The 20363-nt window shown below is 37.0% G+C and overlaps 1 protein-coding gene across 3 annotated transcripts in view; it reads left to right on the top strand.

Moving 5' to 3' along the window:
- Window positions 1-6707: 6707 nt before the first annotated feature.
- DCP1A (decapping mRNA 1A) overlaps window positions 6708-20363 on the top strand; it is a 58417-nt gene continuing 44761 nt past the window's right edge. The window contains exons 1-4 of one of the 3 annotated variants that reach the window (XM_045832330.1): window positions 6756-6882; window positions 9760-9917; window positions 10013-10053; window positions 12229-12356. In XM_045832330.1, coding sequence (XP_045688286.1) covers window positions 12275-12356 — 82 coding nt within the window. In that variant the 5' untranslated portion in view covers window positions 6756-6882; window positions 9760-9917; window positions 10013-10053; window positions 12229-12274. Of the gene's footprint in view, window positions 6883-9759; window positions 9918-10012; window positions 10054-12228; window positions 12357-20363 lie in introns of all 3 variants that reach the window. The other 2 variants (XM_045832328.1, XM_045832329.1) reach the window with 2 other exon arrangements.

The following is a 20363-nucleotide window of genomic DNA, read 5'->3' as shown; positions in this document are numbered from 1 at the left end:
CAAAGACTTAGAAGTATCTGAAAGGTTAAAATAACAAATAACTTTTCAAAATTAGATATAGCTTTTTTAAGAAGTAACTTCGCCAGCTTTTGCTGCTGGAAGATTTCACATAAATATAACTATAGAGTATTTTCATATCATTTTACCCATAAAGACATTTATATTGCATGACATTTTTAATACCCTATCTTTTTATTTTACTTTTTTCCTTGAACTTGTCAGCAATATAAGTAAAATAAAATTACAAATATACAAAATACACAAAACAAGATTCTATTTGGTTCACATTTTAACATTACCTTTCTACACCATCTACCTCTGGATTTCCAATAAAAAATCTTTTAGTTTGAAAATCTTCATCTTCGCCAAGGCAGTTTCTAGAGCTTTGGAAAGTTGTCACACTAGGACAATCACAAAATGAAATGACACAGAGCAGCTTAGAGAGACATAGGAGAATGGGTGTTTTATTACAGTACTGTACCAGATCACTGTTTCTAGGAGGTAATCCATAAATGTTTAATCCTCTTAGTGTTCTTGAGCAATGTAAAAAGAACCACTCCTGACTAGTTCAACCTCTTTTACAATAGTAGTGGCAATAATTTTATTGTGAAACTCATTATTCTATCATCTTTTGAGTTAATGGTTTTTGAATTTTGCAAAGTGTAATTTATACTTCTCTCTTTAGATGATGTGTTAAGCTTCTCCTTCAAGGTCTAGAACAGGTAATATTTCTAAAATTCAAAGCTCTAGGAAACATATAGATGAGTGAATAGGTTTTCATATTGTGATGGTTAGTCTCCATTAAATTATAGCATTTCAGTAATTCAGAGTGATTTTTAATGTATCCTATTTTATATCAATTTCCATGTTATACGTACAATTGAGTGGGGGAAAATATAATTTCCTAATGTGTGAGGCTTCAAGATAAATGAATTCAAGTTTACCAAAATAACATAAACTGTATCTGGACCATGTTTGTTATTCCACAAATTATATAATAAGTAGTTTATACAGAAAGACTCCCTACAAATTTTATGTCAGTTTTGCGTCAAGCTGACCACATGTTGTTGAAGACCCAAATTAAGACAATCTATAAACAAAAAATATTAAACCCCTTAAGTATGTAACACTGGTTTTACCTCAAAGTGGAAGGGTACAATGACAATAAATAATTCATTCTTAAGGGTATTTCTGTGCAAATTCAACACTTTCCATCCTGTGCCTCTGCCATTCCGCATGGCCTCACAGTTGCACACCCCCAGCCAGCAGCTTGTAAATAGGCCCTAGACAGTGAACAATCAAATTCCATATTCAAGAAAGTTAAAACTCATTAAATGAATTAAATGCATTATGATGTGAAAATGAGTGTTCATTTTGCCAGATTAATAAATATTAATACATGAATAATAATTATGTAAGACTAGAAGCAACCCAGAACTGAAACAGGAAAGGTACAGAAAAGAACCTATAAACAGAAAGAATCTATGTGTTATCAGTACTTCTTATGTTTTCCTATTAATCTAGAGAGTCTACAAAGAAACTTTCAGGTCTCAGAGAGTTGACACAGCACGCAAATGCCTTTACTCAAACTCTTGTTATTGTGTTGACTTAGGAAATGCTTGTATCATAATAAGCTGGAGGGTAAAAGAAGGGCGGATTCAAAGAGGTCTGAGAGTCTCTGTGGAAAAACTCATGGAGAGGTACATTTTAAATGACAGCCTCCCTCTTTGGCTCAGCAGGTCACTTCATGATGCAATTACAAAATCAATTGCCTAATGGTATAGGCAAAAATATTTTTGGTCTTTAGCCATTTTGTGACTCTGCAAATTTGTGCCTGTAACTGATTGTAAATGCACAACTCTGGCTGGAGTTCTTCTAAAATCTTGACTTATTGTCAAAACACTAAGCAGTGTTCTGGTAAATCGTATGCCTAATTTCAATTCTACTGAAAGTAGAATTGCTGACTTTCTAAACAATCTGGAGCAGCGTAATTAGTTGGGATAAGTTGGACTGAGTTAACAGAAAGACTGCAAAGTACCTAACCCTTCAAACCCAACAGTCCATCTCCCATTCCCGTAACAGCCTGAGAAGGATGCCCTGGTCAGCATGGTCCCAGCACTTTCCATCCTGTGACTCTGTCATTCCTCATGGCCTCACAGTTGCATGCCCCCATGCAGCAGGAGAAAAGAAAGTATGGAAGGGCAAAGGGCTGCTTTAAACCTCTGCGTGAAGAAAGCACGTAGCATTTCTGATAACATTCCACTGGCCAAAAATGGATTATAGCACCATACCTAATAAAAACCGAGGGTCCTGATTTAATGTATGATTTTGATTTAACACAGAGTTCCAGCGCTCAATTCAATTTCTTCACAACATGCCCCAGTCCTTTCCCCTGCATTTATTAACTCCCTGAGGCAGCAAGAAACATGGCCAAGCCCTGACCAATGGTCACCAGCTATGGGTCTCCTTAAACTAACGTCGTAAGTTGTATTTCAGCTCCTGAGCCCTAAAGCAGAACAACTCTTGAGCCACATCCCATTAAACCAGACTAAAGGACTACTCTAAAGCTGACCTAAAGACCTGAAAGCATGGCATTGAATGGGTAGCACGGCTAGTTAGAGCATTGTCCTGATACACCAAGGTTGAAGGTTCAATCCCCAGTCAGGGCAGATACAAGAAGCAACCAATGAATGCATAAATAAGTGGAAAACAAATCAATGTTTCTCATTTTCTCTCCCTTCCTCTCTTTCTCTAAAATCAATAAATAAAAATTAAAAACACCTGAAATCATGATTTACTGTCCAAAACCTCTTACTCGTGATGACTTAGGAAGTTTGCTCTATACAACCTCTTATCTACACCATCAGGGAGTCAGGTATTTTGGAGCATAAGCTCACCTGTTCTCCAGATTGGTGTCAATCCTAATAAACTATTTTTCTCCACTGTAAATAAACTCCTGCTCTCGCATTGCTTTGGGCTTGTGCATGCAGGGGGAAGAACTTTTGTTCAGTTTAGTAAAATAACCCAAAGGAGCTTAGGATTTGAAGCCTAGCTGCTTGCCTAAAGCAGTTGAAAAACATACAAGGATTGTTGGTGAAAAGCAAACAATCTCTGCTACAGGCAAGTCAACTGATCTTGTGCCTCTGGGCTCCTTCATTCACAAATGAGTAAAAATCACCTACATCCCATACCAATCTTTTTTTTTTAAGATTCATTCATTCATTCATTCATTCATTCTTAGAGAGGGGGAAAACTCAACGAAGAGAAACAAAAGTTTTTTTGAAGGGTTGTGTTTATGTTTATTTTTAAAGGTTTTTAAGCCAGCCCTGTCCACTGTTCTTGTGCATCTAAGTTAATGCACCTTTAACGCACCTTTGAAATGTCAGAGGTAATCCTCTTTTCCCGACTGCTCAAAGGGAGCACGGAATCTCGTTAACTATCTGTAACTTGCTTTCTCCCACCTTCCTATACTCTTCCTTACTTTCCTCCCTTAATTCCAAACATACAGATATAAAAGAAACTGCAAAATTGTTATTCTCTGGAGCATATAAGATCTTGTTTCCCAGCACATGTCAGTTTGGCTCGAATAAATTCTTATAAAAATTCTCTACAGGTTTGGATGTTCTTATTTGGACAAGAAAATGAGGAAATAATTCCTAGGGTGTCACAGGGATAGCAGAGAAAAAAAATGTTCCAGAAACAGGGAACAAGTGCAAAGACCCTAAGATAAGACTCATTTGGCACATGCACAGGAATAGCAAGGAGGTTCTATGGTAGCACTAGGGTGGAAAAATTGGAAGACCGATTCACAGAAAATAGAGATGGAAAGACAGTAGGAGGCCAGCCAGAGCAATGTCTCCTGAACCATGGCAAGGACTGGATTTTACACTGGAGAAATGAGATGTCTGTGACTAACAGATCAAGTTACATAGCATGTAGGTATGGAACTGAAACACTGATCCTTTGACTTATATTCTATGTCCTTTACTTTAGACCCCACAATTTTAAATGGCAAGTTTTATTTTCTACCACAAAGCTACTAAGAATAGGAGAGAGGTGAGGTTAGGTGACTGAACCTTGGGTTTTCATATTTTAAATTATTTGTATTTTTTTTTAATAATTGACATTCACGGAACACAGCTTAAAGGTGACTGAAGGTTTTCCAGGGCCGAGTTAAGATTCCCTCCTATCTCTGATCCCAGTCACCTACCTCTCTTCCATGGCCTTAAACGAGTTGGGTTTTAAGATGACATTCATTCACCAATATTTATTGAAAGCCTGTTCTGCCAGGGGTAGCACCTCTACTAGGTGCTGGGGACCTAACAGACTAAGAAGTAATCTCTGCCTTCTCAGAAACTATTGTCTAAAAGGCACGAGAAAGGTCTTAAGGTTTGATTGACAAATATAAGGCAAAATTAGGTCTCATTGAAATGAGAAAGCTTTAAATTACAAAACTGTCATATTCTCTTTAATATATCTTAAGAGCTGTAAAGGGCATTAAAGCCAACATTAGCATGTTTGGGGGCATGCAAACATGTATTTTGAAATTTTCTATTCTGAATATGAAAACTTCCTAAAATAGCTTGATGTTCTTTTCTAGTCTAGCCCTGTTCAATCAAAAATAATAAAATTTCTTAGATCATTTTAGAAAATCTATGTTTAAAAACTAATGAATGAGGATGTGGTGTACAGCATGGTGACTATAGTTAAATACTGTATTGAACATTTGTATGTAGCTAGCAGAGTAAATCTTGAATGTTCTCATCACAAGAAAAAAATTGCAATTATTATGGTGACAGATGTTAACTGGACTATTATGGCGATCATTTTGCAATATGTACAAATATCAAATCATTATATTAAAGTTAATGCATGCCTGTTATACCTCAATGAAAAAAGAATAATTTTTTTTTAATTTTTTAAAATAAACATGGCAGAATTTTTTGCTTTCCAGAATTTTTTTTTTAAGATTTTATTTATTTATTTTTAGAGAGGGAAGGGAGGGAGGGAGAGAGAGAGAGAAACATCAATGTGCGGTTGCTGGGGGTTATGGCCTGCAACCCAGGAATGTACCCTGGCTGGGAATCGAACCTGGGACACTTTGGTTCCCAGCCCGCGCTCAATCCACTGAGCTACAGGAATAATTTTTTAAAAAGAAAAGAACTAAACTCAGTTTCAAGTGTGCCTTTGAATTTTATATGAAGGGAATGTATATGTATTCAAAAAATACATATACTATATTGTTCTTAAATTAGGGTACAGATTAAATAAATGTTCAACTCATAGTAGGTGAAGTAGAGTACACCACTGTCTTCAGGAGGAAGAAAAGCAGCCATACTGTGGAGGTAAACGGTAGAAGGCAGAAGTCGCTGCATTCAATACCAGATCCCCCTTGACTCATGTGGAATTTTAAACCAGTGATTTCTCCACCCAACTTCATTAACTCATCAATCAAATGAGGACGACTTCATCTTGTGTAACTCACCATTAGACTATGAAATGAAAGAAGCCCTTGCTTTTCTTCTCTGAACTCCTACTTAATCCTGAAGCACTAATTCAAATATCACCTCCTACATGAAGCCTTCCTAGTCTTTCCTGACCAGGAGTAGTTAGTGCTTCCATCCTCAGGGTTTCAAGAGAACCGGGTCAAGCAATGTCCCAGTTTCTTTGCATTGTCCTCCAGCTTTCGGTTTCTCTCAGAACCAAGTAGCGGTCTTAAATAGTCTTTGAAGCTTCCAAGGAGCTACCAGATTACAACTAGGAGTTCAATAAATACCTGCGTGATAAATGATACCTGTTTCCTTGTTTGCATTTGCAAACGCTTCTTGGGTGATTCTGCAAAGAATGTAAGACATGAAATATCTTTTCACTAAAAAAAGTCACCCTGCGATTTAATAAAATCATAAACAATACAAATAGTATGGGGTTCTATTCCTTTCAAAATTTGAAATCCATTGGGGTATTTTTTCGATATAAGAAAGTGTTCTTTAACGGGGACGGAGGGGTGCACAGAACTCCCTATCCTTGTTTTACTCTAGCTTGTTCCTGGCTCTTTAAAATGCCTTAAAATGCTTAAGAGGTGTTTGCTTAAAAAAAAAAAAAAAAAAGAACAGTCTTTTTAAAGCTTTAAATGATGCAAGACAAACTCAAGCCTTCATGGGCTCTTCCCAAGATTGGATGTAGATTTCCCTGGAACTCAGAAGAGAAAAATAAGGAGCAAAAGTGCACAGCATAAGGCACTCCTGTAGTGTGGCTTTTTCAAAACTTTCCTTCAGAAAAATAACAAATTGCTAACTGTGCTTTCTAAACGGCCCGAGGAGATTGCCACAGAAAGTTTTAGTTCTAGTGCCCCGGGCCCTTCCCCGAGCGCGAGCCGAAGCAGGCTCCACGTCAGTCTCCAACCTTGTCTGGCTGGAGCTCGGAAAAAGCTCTCGGGCAGCCTTGGTTACGGCGTCACAGCAGTTTAGTCTGAGCAAAGGAAGTGGCTGGGATCCAAACTGCCACTCCGCGGAGTGGCCGCGTCCGCCCACCGGGATCTTTGGGGCTCTAGGACTTAACGAAGCCGGAACCCGATACCCGGGACGTGGGCGCAGCCGAACACAATAGCTACCGTACGGTCTTACAGTGAGGCCCTGCAGAGAGGCGGAAGTCAAATGCGGTGACGCAGCTAGGGGAACTTTCGCCTCGATGGCACCTTCCTGTTCGCGACTCCACCCCCACTGGAGGGGCTCGGCTCGAGAATTCAAGATGGAGTCGCTGAGTCGAGCTGGGCAGGAGATGAGTTTAGCGGCCCTCAAGCAGCACGACCCCTACATCACCAGCATCGCAGACCTCACGGGCCAGGTTGCTCTGTATACCTTCTGCCCCAAGGCGAACCAGTGGGTGAGTGCTGCCAGGCCACTGAGGTCGTCTGCCCGGCCGCCGCCTCTTAAAGGGGCCGCGCGGACCGCCCTGGGTAGGGGGTGAAGCCGGAGGCCAGGTCAGCCGAGATGAGGTCGGGGACTGGAGGAGCTGACCGGCTTCTGAGGGGGGTCGGGGGCACACAGATTGGGAAAGAGGAGCTGGAGAAATAGGCCCAAGATATCCGGGGGGAAAGCCGACGGAGGGGAGGACTGGAGGAGGATCAGACTCTTGGGGTCGGGACCGGGGGAGTGGGTGATCTGCCTTCTTTGCAAATGTGTTAGAGGATATGAGACCGCTGAGGTCAGAAAGATGCCTGAAAAATTAAGGGTTATTGGATAAATTACATGTATATAATCAAAGTAAACGCCCCTCCCCCCCCCAACACACACACATAAATAGAGCCCCCTTCGCAGAGGTCATTTGGATTTAAAGCTTGAACTCAAGTTAGTTTCAATTCTTGAAAGAGAGGAGGTGGGGATAAGTCCCGCTTTTATCGAACCACACTGTATTTCCAGAGTTTTGGAATACATTTTAAGGCACTTAAAAGAGCTTCCATATTAATTGGATTCCCTTGAAACCTTTGAAAAAGAGACCCTGTAAATGTACATGGTTCCAGCTTTGCTGCTGGTGATGTCACCCCTGAATGCTACCGTCACACTCAATACTTTTTGACTTTTTTGCATGGGAGTGGGTCCAAAAAAGTTACATTTAGTCTGTTCAGTGACTTGTTGGCCCCTGTTAGAAGCTTCGTTTGTTGCTTTAATAACATCATTTCCTGTCTTCTAGTAATCCTTAATTAACTCATTCAGCTCTAGGCTTTATTTACACCTAGAAAATATTCCATACTACACAAAATACTAGCAAAACTAATACAACAATTTTAAAAAATCTGTAAAGTTTGATGAATTGAATTCGCGAATTACTGATGTTCACATTTCAGTAAGAAATGACCTTGTACTAACAAAAGTATGAAAGGTTATCATCATAGCACATCCTTTACAATATAACAGATATAAGTTATATTTAACCAATAGTTTTGTGAAAATCATTTTTCATTTATAAAGTTAATTCAGATGAAGAGAGTTGTCAAAATTATTTTGCTTTAGATCTTTCCTTCACCTCCTGGAAGAGGAGAAGATATGGGAAGCCGCAAAGAACAAAATTACAGGTTTTTTTAAGTGAAAGTATTTTAGATATTGGCTTACTTTGAATTGTTCTGAATAATTTTTCTTGGTGCTACATACAAATTTGTGAAACATGAATTGCAGACAAATGTTAAAGACTTGGGGCAGGGACTTACTAACAAACTTTTATTTCCAATTTGTCATTGACTTTAAATATTTTGGAATTTTAATTGTGAAGTTCTGCTTTATGCATGAAATACAAGTCATAATAACCTGAGTTGAAAAGTAGGCTGCCATTGTTTGTTCATTTGTATTATGGAACACAGTACATAACCAAAATCTTTTGTGTCTTTGTTACTTTACAGTGAGTTGTGACTTTGCACAGTGTGTTTGGGCAAGTTTTCTCTGTGAGACAATTGATTACCAATTTTTTATACTAATAACTTAGTACTTGAAAATCAAGAAAAAGCCTCTGAATCCCTAAGATGGAAAAGTTCCATAGTATTTAAACTAGGGCTATACTCCTGGAACAAATTGAGATAATAAATATTTTTTATCCGAACAAACTAAATTTGATTTGACTAACATTTAACATTTTCTAACAGTTTGTTGACTACATTAAAATATTTAGGTCTTGCCCTGTCCAGTGTGTCTCTGGGTTTGGGATCATCCCATAAACCAAAATGTCACTGGTTTGATTCCCAGTCAGGGCACATGCCTGGGTCCTGGGCCAGGTCCCCTGGCTGAGGACATTGGAGAGGCAACCGATTGATGTTCCTGTTGCACATCAATGTTTCTCTCCCTCTCTTTCTTCCTCCCTTTGTTTCTCTCTAAAAGTAAATAAAATAAATAAGTAAAGCCACTGTGTATGTTTTTAATAAATCATAAAATAAAATATTTAGGTCCTGTATAGCCTATGGACTGCCAACTTGTGTGTGTGTGTGTGTGTATTTTAACATTGTAACTATGTTTAAGACCTAATACAGTCTTGGCACAGCAAATGAAAGATGGTGTGAGTTGTACTTGACTAAATCAAAACATTTCACTTTAAGCTAAATTTTTAAAAATTATTGGCCTACAATAATTATGTTAAGGCAGAGTATAGTATCATTATTCAAAAAAAGTTCTAAAAATAACAAATTAATTTGATGCATTTGATGATTTTTTTTAACTTTGATAAGATTTAGCCCTGGTTGGTATGGCTCAGGGGATTGAGCACCACCAGGCTGCTTACCAAAGGTCGTTGCTGTTTGGATTTTCCATCAGGGCACATGCCTGGGTGGCAGACAGGGTCCTTAGTTGGGAGCATGCGAGAGTGAGAGGCAACCAATCTCTGTCTTTCTCACTACATGGATGTTTCTCTCCCTCTCTTTTTCCCTCTCTTCCCCTCTCTCTAAAAGTAAATAAATAAAATCGTAAAAAAAAATGTTTTACTGAGTCAAACTGACAACATATGCCAGGAAGCAATATTTTAAATACCTTTCATTTTACAGTAATTTTTAACTAACCACAACATTTGCTACTCATGAAATATACTGAAATCCCCAATGATGAAACAAAGAATGTATAAGATAAAATTTCTCTTTTTTCCCTACTAACTTTGATAAACTTTAAAAATGAAGAAATTGCTATATACAATACCTTGCCTTTAAAATTAAGAAATTTGGCTAAAACATTTTAACTTAAAAAGTGAAAGCTAATTTCAGGATTTTCTTCTTTAAAATTAAAAAAGAAAGAAAAATGCTGCAGATTCGGGCATGTCACTGGACTGAACACCGCATATGCATTAGTGTGCATCAGGAGCATAGAAGGAAAACGAGAAACTGTTCATAGTAGTGTGTGGAGTGAGGACTTGGTTGACCTGTTTCAAAGTGATTAATTTTAAAATAAGTAAGTTGATCTTAAACATGAAGTATTTATTTTCCTTTGGAATATTTGGGGTTGGATTATGAGTAGAAAACCAATTGATTCATTGTCTTTTATAGGAGAAGACTGACATAGAAGGGACCTTATTTGTATATCGAAGGTAAGCTTTTAAAATATATATATGTATTTTTAAATCTCACGGTGAACAATATCATATGAAGTGGTTCAACCCCATTGTACATTTGTCTTCAGAGCCTTCCTGCTTGACCCTTCACGTATTCACTCATCTCTACCTAACCAAGTTACGTCTCCTCTTCGAGTCTTCCTGTGATCCAGAGTAAACAGAACTAGAACTTCTTTAGGAACCTAGCCACACCATCTCAAAGTAGAAAATATTTTATAGTAATAACTGAGTCTAAAACAGATGGCTTCCTCTTCCCCACACCCCCACCCATATTTAAAAAGATACATAGGTGAGAAAAGTACAACACATGAACTAGCTCTATAAAATAATGCAGTCGAAGGGTCAGTCCTGCTGTTCTGTGATTACTAAATGAGAGGTTATCTTCTGTGACTCGGGTTCTGTCCCCTTTCCTACCCCCTCCCTAAAAGTTCTGAATTGTGTACAATGAATTTGATAATGTGTATTTTTAATATGAAAGTCCTTTAGAGCTCATTCAGAATTGCACATTTTTTTACTTTCAACTTCTTGGAGGTATAAAGTGTGATTGGTTTGTAAATTGCAAGTTTCATGGTCTAAAAGTAACTAACAGGATATGATAGTCAAGGAGTCCCTTCTTTTCCTGGATCCCTATTAGGCCTTGTTGTGGTCCCTTCCTTTGGTTTCTAAAGCTTAGGAACTCAGCAGGAGTTATGACTGACATCTGGTTCTTTTCTCTTTTCTTTTCTTTTCTTTTCTTTTCTTTTCTTTTCTTTTCTTTTCTTTTCAGTACTATGAGTTATCTTTAAAGGATTGCTTTTATCCTTTGATTATAATTAACAAGAATTTACCAGATATTCTCTAAATTTTTTTTTGATCAGGGGGAGGTCTTTAACATTCACTTCCTATAAATCTCTAGGAACTTTTCAACTGTTGGTAGAACTTTGGTGTCTATAACACTTTGAAATTACTCTCCTGGCTTTTTTGTTACAGTATAGCACAGATTCACTAATTGTAGAAAATGTGAAATTTAGTATAGTGAGTGACTTGACTTAATAAAATATAATACATGGAGGCTTACACAGTATTGATTATAATAAAAGGAGACCAAAAGGAGAACACTATATATACCTTAGATAAAGTTATAGTAGGATGTCAGAATATTACTTTATAGAGACCTTAGCATTGAAGAAGCCTGGATTTGGAGTCAGAAAACCTAAGGCTGAATTCTGGTTGTTATCTGTATGACTTTGGGCACAGGCCTTAATCATTTTGAGCTTGTTTCCTAATCTGTAAACAGGATTCTAAAATCTCTCCCAAGTACACAGAGAAATGAATGAGAAACCAAAAAGTGTTGTATACATGCAAGGTGTCTAAAGCATCATGCACTGAATCACACTGGGTATAGGTACTAAGGACATCTCTTATTGTAGGATTTGAGGCATTTTCTCTTGGGAAAACTATGGAAAGACCTATTTGGCACAAAAAAAAAATCATTATTATAACATCAGACAGTCATCGTTATAACCAGTCCTGTACCATATTTAAAATAAATGAGGCTTTTATTGAACAAGTGTTTATTAAACATCTACTGTGTTGTCTGTCTTGGGATATATAGCAAGGGAAAAAAATAAGACAAAATCCCCATTTACATGGAGCTTACATTCTAATGGAGAAAGACAATAAGTATGGAAAAAGAGAAAGGAGGTTTAGAGGTATTGAGCTTGGGAGGCCTGAAAAGGATAGTTCTCAGGTAGGCCTCATTGAGAAAGTGACATTTGAGCAAAGGCTTGTGGGAAATGACATAACTAGATTCTGGGCAAGTGGTCCAGGCAGAAGTATTTAGAGAGAGTGGCAAGATGCTCAGTGCGGCTGGAGCAGGAAAAGCAAGGGAAGACACATAGGAAATGAAATCAAGGTCGGGGCAGGAAGGGTGCATATCAGCTAAGACCTTGTGGCCTTAATAAGGACTTCGGCCTTTACTCTGAGGGACTGAGTCCTTAGAAGCTTCTGAGGAAGAGGATTGTGATGTGACTTTTTTTGGTTTACAATTTTAAATGCTAATAATATGTAATGTAAAAATGTATTCATTCTTAGAAATGGAAATAAAGAAGTAGGTAGCATTTCTACAAACTAACAGTGACTGCAGATTATTTTTCTTCTATTAAATCTAAGGTCAGCTTCACCTTACCATGGTTTTACCATTGTGAATCGATTGAATATGCACAATCTTGTTGAACCAGTGAATAAAGATTTGGAATTTCAGCTCCATGAACCATTTCTTCTATATAGAAATGCAAGCTGTGAGTATATCTGTTTTATTACAGTTCAAATGTTTATAGTTAAAATTGAGTGACTATAGTTTCTACCAACACATTTTTGGAGTTTTAAGTTACAAAAAACATTTAGTCTATACTCTTTTTATAGTTATAAATTAGTCTTAGTAAAAGCAAGTCTTTTAAATTGGGCTTCTAAAATTAAAACACTTTTGTATACAATAACTTAGTATGTTATTTTAGTTAACTAGACTACTTCATGTAATAGCATTACATTATGTTCATGTTGTTTGCTTTATGAAGGTAAGTTTCACGCTCTTTCTTGTGAGACTGAATTGTTGGCTTCCCATGCCCCTGAGCAATAGGACTTAATTTGAAAGATACAGAATGGGACAGACACTGATAGTTCTGTCCACAAAGAGAGTATTATCTTTGCCCTGGTAGTGGTATTTTTCAATTTGTTTATTTAGTTGAGTGTGTGCTGGGCCAAGAGGGACTGTGCTTTAGTGTTAATGATACAGTAACCCGTATGGGGAAGGCAGGTGTTTAAATCAACTGAGACTCAGGTGAGTGGCACCGACTCAGTTGGAGAGTGAGGATAACCCTTTTTTTTTTTTTTTCCATAGTCCGGGGTTTTGGAGGGCATTTTACAGACCATTAAGAATGGTTGGATATAGTCAACAAAGCTAGAGTGGTTCTTTCGAGATGTAATGTACTAAAAAGTATGTAGTACTTGGTGCCTACATTTCAGTATGGGTAATGAACATATGTGTGAGGACAGAAGGTATTCTATAACTGCCATCTAAGGAAATTACTGGAGAAAAGTGTTGCTTCAACTCAGAAAAGAAGTTACTGTGTTTGAGTTTCACTTGAATGGGAGGTAACTGGTATTGGAGAAATGTATTCAGTATTAAATATAAAAAGCTACTAGAAATTATGTATCTTTTAATTCCATGAATGAGAAGTGGCAAGGTCTATTTTGAAGCTAGAAGCCCCAAATTCTCCCTAACTCTCTTTTAAGTATCTAAGTGAAGTGGAATCTCTTTTCAATAAATTATCCAACTAATTGAATTACCTGTGAGATTTTAATTTCTGTGGACATATGGAAATGCCTTTTAATACCTATAAGTTCAGATGGATTTAAACTAACGTTAACAGTAGAATTACTCCAGATGGCGCTTTTCTTTGCGTTGAATATTCTGTTAAAGGGGAAATACTGCAAAGAAACACAGATCCAATTTTTTTAAAAAGAGAAATTGGCTTAATTCTGCTCTTCACTACCTGGAAACTTACTCTAGCAATTGTTTCTTAGAAAATTCTGATTATTAAAATAGTAGGTGAGATTATCAGAGGCCCATGGACTTAATTACCGTTTAGTATAAGCATGAAGTGAATTGTATTATATTTTATTCACAAGTAAAGTTTCCTTTAAAGTTGGAAGTGCAACGTAACACAAATATAATGAAACCATGATTAGCCAAATTAACTAATTAGAGCTTCAGTTATCTGGAAATATTTCTATAGTCCATGTGTGGAAGAAATGAAGACAGATTATGAGAAAGCAAGCTAATGTTAGATTTTATTTTGTGGAAATTTAGCAAATGACTCAAGTATAATCTGGGGTCAGCATAAAAATGTCAGTATTTTATAACTTTAACCCCAGTGTAGTATCAGTATTACAGGTAATTTATTATAACATTAAGATTTTAAATTATCAGGAGTGTGTATTATCTTAGAGTATTCTTGAGCAGAAAAGTGCACTGATGCATTTTATTATAGAGAGGTAGATATACAACAAGAGATTGAAACAAAGGTTTCCTTAGTTAAACAGAAAACTCACTTAACCAGGTCGTTTCATTTCCCGGTTAACGGAGGCTCTGAATCATCCCCTAAGAGCCTTACAATTTCTGATATTACTAATTAGAAATGCAAGAACATGTCAGCTTGTTTTCAGACTAGAGAAAGGCCTGGAAAGGTCAAGTACAACATTGCAGGTATATTAGAAACAGCCTAGAAGAGGAGCTTGGGGAAATACTTAATGGAGTAGCTATATAGGGGAGAAGTGACAAGACAGTATAAAGTGATCTGAGAGCATTCAGGCCTCTCTTGAGTAGTGTGTGTCTTGTCTACCTCATCTTAAAAGTAGAAAGTAGTCTTGTTGGGTCAGCAAGCCATTGAGTTGTTCAGGGATTTGTTCTTTAAATAAAAAGTTAATTAGTGCCCAATTGTGTATACAGGTAATTATACCTGATTCTATAGCTGTTCTTCTGTCATTTTCTTGTGGGAAATAGCACCGAGACACCTGACCCATTTTACTCATACACCTTCAGATCCAGCTTCTTGCTCTCAAATCAATTTGTAGAGTTAAAATAATAGGAAATTGAACTGTAACTTTGTTCCTGTTCTAAATTGTTTTTATTGTTTATTTTTCTTTATACAAAATGCTGACCTAACCCCATCCCACCTTCCCCCAAGAAAAGGTGAAATTTTACAGAGAAGGCGCTTATCCTAGTTAAGGGCTTAGGTTTGGTGATTCTCTTGAATCTTTCAGAAACAGTAAGTATGTTTTTACATACTGTGTGAGGGCCTTTTGGCAACCACAGGACCCCAGTGGGGCTGTGGTAAGAGTTGGGGAGACTGCAGATTCTGTAGTTACCAAGCAAAAAATGATTTCCAAGCACCTTATTTCTGATTCCCGACTTACAGATGAAGAAACTATAGAGTCCAATAGAAGTTAAAGTTGCTCAAGTCACAAAGTTTTAAGTGACAGAGGCAGAATTCAAATCTAAATCTGTCAAGCTTCAAAGCCAAACTTCTTTCTATCCAACTGCAACAAAGGAATTGCTTCATCAGTCCACATTCCAGAGCATAGCTGTCCAGTAGATCTCTATGATGATGGAGATGTTCTGTATCAGTACTGCCCCATATAGCAGCCACCAGCCACATGTGCCTACTGGGCATTTGAAATGTGGCTAGAGCAACCAAGAAAATTGTTTTCCTTTCAGTTAATTTAATTAATTAGCATTTAAATGGTCATATTAAGCTAATGACAACAGAAATCTAAAGGATGAATTCATGTTCAAACACACCCTTTTGTCATGCCATATTGAATTGAACAAGCATTTGAGAAACTTTGGACTCAATTTTTGTGTCTTTTAGTCATTTCTTTTTAAAATTTACAAATCATTTCTAGATATAAAGGCTGTAAGAGATATCCCTGAGAGTGGCTTTGCCATGGTAACACTCTTGGCATGGAATTTAGTTTGCAGACAAGAATTCTATTCTAGGCTTTGCCATTTTACCAACTGTAACCCTTAGATAAATCACTTAAACTAGTGTGTCCTGCTCATCTTAAAAGGGCATCATATATGTGAGGGTATTTGGTCAGACACTTAAACATATAAAATATTACAGACTGTGTCTCCATCTTGGACTCAAGCCAAAGGATCTTATTAGTGAAAGAGTCATAAGGACTTTGATATTATCCAGGTTCTTTTATAACCCATGCCCATAGTGTGCTTCTTCCCATTCCTTCTGACTAGTACCATGACAAGCTGGGGACTCTGATTATCTTTTCAGATGTTGTAGGGGCCATTACTAGACAGCCTGAGCTGTGACAAGTTGAAAATATATATATTAATATGGGAAATCTTAGTGGGTACAGATTTTTTAAACTCAACAAAAGCAATTTGGTCAGTAGGTTATGGTGTTTGTTCATTTCTTTGTTTCAGTAATTTTTTTCAATTACAGCTGGATACAATATTAGTTTCAGGTGTATAACATACTGATTGGACATTGATAAAACTTACTAAGTAATCACCCCAGTAAGTCTAGTATCCATGTTTATGGTATTCATTTTTATCATAATACTGAAACACATAGCATCCTCCTGACTAAAACTTTATATTAATAATAAGATATAGTAATAATGTTTTAATCTCCCTTTAAAATATTGATGAGAGTTTTAATTTTATCTATAATTAGTTGGGGGGGGGAACATAGATCCTTTGCTGTGTAAACATACACATTACTGCCAACCTGCTGATATTCTATTTTTGTTTGTAAACAACTCATTTCATTAACTGGATTATAAAATCCAGGTGCAACAAAGGAATTCTTTGTAGACTGAACTTCTAGGTATTCTATGGCAAAGGCACATCAAGGAAAATATCTTTCAACTTCTGTCTAGCAATAGCATAACAAAATCTTCCTACAAATATTTATAAATGCTATGTAAAATATTAAATGCACAGCGTAAGCAAAAAGAAAACAGTGGACATTGCCATGGGCCAGCATCAAACTGAAGTCTGAAAGCTAACTGGGAAGCCTATGACCTGACACTGGCTGCTAGCCGTTAGGGGTTCTTGGGAATGGGGAGGTCTCCTTTATATGAGGACCCCATTACAATTACATGGGATCAGGAGACAAGATCTTGAGTCCTAATGCGGTGCACAGTTGGATCTGAGACACACATATCAGCATACATCCAGGTCCCCTGATAAGCTATATAATAAATAAATTAGAAAGATATTGGCCCCCCAACCTAGGGAGATGAAAGACAAGCTTATCTATCTCGGTCTGGGCTGGGTTAGAGGGCAAATGTTTCCCCTAAAAATTATAACCATGAGCCTTCTCTCATTCAGATTTGGAGTTTAAGTTATACCATTCATTTGGTATAATTTCTTACCCAGGCCAAAAAAATTAATATAAAATTAATCTTCAGCTGGTGAGCCCTCTAGAACACCTGGCAAACAGAACTATAAAACTCTTCTGGAGGGACACATCCTTAACCCAAATTGCCCAGGGATCTCATTGATAGGCTTTATGGTTCAAAATTACTAAATATACAAGGAAGTAATTCACAGTCAATGAAAGAGGTGGGATACAACAAACAGCAGGATTAGCCAGCCCTTCCCAAGAACTTTAGTTAATGAAATGATCAGATAAAAACTTTAATGCAGGGGTGTCAAACTCATTTTCACCAGGGGCCACATCAGCCTCATGGTTGCCTTCAAAGGGCCAAATGTAATTTCAACTCCTTAACAGTTAAGGGGTAGTTATATTTATACAGTCCTAAAATTATTTCTGCCCTTCGAAAGCAACCATGAGGCTGATGTGGCCCCCGGTGAAAATGAGTTTGATACCCCTGCTTTAATGGATGTAAATGTCAAGTGTAGATTATAAAATGACAGGCAGATATTAAAAAACAGCCAAGTAGAACATACAGAAATTAAATTTATAATTATTAAAATTAATTCTTTACCTGGACTCAACAATTGGAAAGAATTTTGGGAAACTGGAGGAGACATCTGAGAAAAGTATCCAGAATGCATCTCAGAATGAGAAAGAAATGGAAAATGTGACAGAGAATAGAATTGGAAAGTCCAACAGATGACAGAGAAGAATTTCAGAGATAAAATTTAAAGGTTTTTATTTGTTTATTTTTAGAGAGAGAGGGAGGGAGGTAGAGGGGGAGGGAGGTAGAGGGGGAGGGAAACATCAATGTGCCATCAGTTGCCTCTCATGTGCCCCCAACCAGGGACCTGGCCCACAACCCAGACATGCGCCCTGACCAGGAATCACACCAGCAGGCTTAGGCTCACCAGCTGGTGCTCAGTCCACTGAACCACACCAGCCAAGGCAGAATGAAAAAATTTAGGGAGAGGTAATATTTGAAGAGTTTGAGAATTTTCCACAATCTGTGAAAAACGTAAATTTCAGGTGTTGTCAGTAGAATAAGTCCCCAAGCTTAATAGAAATAAATACAAACCTGAACACATGGTAAACCATCAAAGACAAAGAGACAGCAGCAACCAGAGGCTGCCTGAGATTGATTATTTACAAATAGCAACAACTAGACAGCATGTTCAGTTGCACCTACTGAGTTTGGAAGACAAAAGAATAATATTTTATAAGTACTGAGGGGAAAAAACAACCAACAATTTAGTAATCCAAGAAAACAAAATAAAGACTTCTTTCAACAATAACAGAACTGTTTCTAGTAGCACTGTCCAGTACAGTAGCCACATATTACTGTTGAGCATTTGAAATGTGCCTGGTGAAACTGAATTTTTAAATGTAATGGTGCAGTTCAAAAGGCTATAGTTGAAAAGTAAGAAAATTGAACACAGAAATAGGAAATTTAAGAAACAATGAGCAAAGAAAATAAGGTAAATCAAAATAAGCAGTGACTGTGTAAAACACTAAAGTGACTAGTTTGAGTAGAGAAAGGTGAAGCAAAAATACTAGACAGCAATCACAAAAGCTGTTCAAACCTACACGTCCCAAGACTGAGGTAGGATAAACTGATTAATTATAGGCTTTTAAATCAGCCTATGTGTGTTCGAAAGATTCAGGGTAACCACTGCATAATAAAAATAGAATGTCTTTTAAACCAGTAGAAACCAGAGTTAGAACAAAGTAAGTAGAAACCATGGAAAATAGAAAGCCCAAACAAATGGTAGAAATAAATCAGTAATTAGAACAAATATTAAGTGAATTAAACCTACCAATTAAGACAGATTTTGAAGTTGGATAAAAATACAGAATTTGGCCATTATACTGCTTTCAAAAATCGTAAAACTCGCCCTGGCTGGGTGGCTTAAGTTGGTTGAAGTGCTATCCCATACACCAAAGGATTGTGGTTCTAGTCCCAGTCAGGCTACATGCCTAGGTTGCGGGTTTCGATCCCCAGTCAGGTTTGTACAGAAGGTGACTTACGGATGTTTTTCTCTTACATCAATGTCTCTCTCAAATCAATAAACATATCCTTTTTTAAAAAATCTCAAAACTCGAACCTGAAAGGTTGAAAGTTAAGGGATAAAATGAGGTAGCTCAGGCAACTGTTAACCAGTCAAACAAGGGTGATGTAGCTCTGTTAATCCGACATGATAGATTCTAAGGTAAAAACATCTAGGATAAAGCTTACCACATAATGATGAAGGAACAAATTACCTAGAAGATAAAACAATTCCAAACTAGCATGTATCTAGTATATGTCAGAAATGTATATGAAATGTTAAAAATCTATAATTATAGATTTAACAGGCCACCTTAGTAATGGGCAGATAAAGTAGACAACTCAGATTATGGTATATTTAAACAATACAGTTAACCTTGATCTAATGGACACGTGAAGAACCTTGCTTCCAGAATTTCAAGAATTTGTGTTGTTTTTTTTTCAAGTACATATTCAAATTTTATAATAATTACCACATGTAGGCCACCCAGCCCAAGAAGTTAGAAATCTGAGTTAATTTGAAGGACAATATAGACGAATAGAAATTAATTGGGGAAAGTAGAAATTGCAATAGAACAAATCTATGTAATTTTCAAAAAACTCTCCCCTATAATATGATTGATCCAACAACAATTAAAAGAGTGAGAGGAGGTGTACTAAGCAATATTAGGAAATATGTATATATCTGTGTGTGTGTGTGTGTGTGTGTGTGTGTACGTGTACACAGTACTGTACATTTCTGGCCTTATCATAGGGTGTTTATCCCCACAGACCACTTTTCTGCAGTGAAGAAGCCATACTTCTCATATTCACTGTCCTTCAGCCAGCATTTGGCAACCACCTGCCATAAGCAGCGTACCTCACTAAGTATGCTTCTCTGAAAAGGCGCTTTTCCCTAAGACCAGTGCTGAGGGTTACTTTGCTTTCCACTTCTGTAGGCACCTCTCAAAATGAAAGTGGTAACCTGGAATCTGTGTGTGTATAGTATATACTATGGCTTAATTATGAAATGCCCCAAGATAATTTGTAAGGTGGGTTCCTAGCAGTTTTTTTTTAATCCAAAATTTGGTGTTTGAATTAACAGAAACATAAAAGCAAGCAAAACTGGTTTTTCTGTTACAGCTAAACAGTTTACAGTATGACCTGGTTAATTTAAAATATTAAGGTAAAGATTTGTGGTACCATTAAGCTCTGCAAAACCAATTCTGGCACTTAATGATTTTCTTTTGCAAAACTATTTCAGTATTGTCTTTATTTTGCTTTTAAACAAACAAGGTGATTATATAACTCAGACA

This window comes from Phyllostomus hastatus, unplaced genomic scaffold, assembly GCF_019186645.2.
Source record: "Phyllostomus hastatus isolate PE091 unplaced genomic scaffold, TTU_PhHast_1.1 phas_contig_16, whole genome shotgun sequence".
NCBI classification, from domain to species: Eukaryota; Metazoa; Chordata; class Mammalia; order Chiroptera; family Phyllostomidae; genus Phyllostomus; species Phyllostomus hastatus.
The sequence above is the reverse complement of the archived record's forward strand: the minus strand, read 5'-3'. Positions and strand labels throughout refer to the sequence as shown.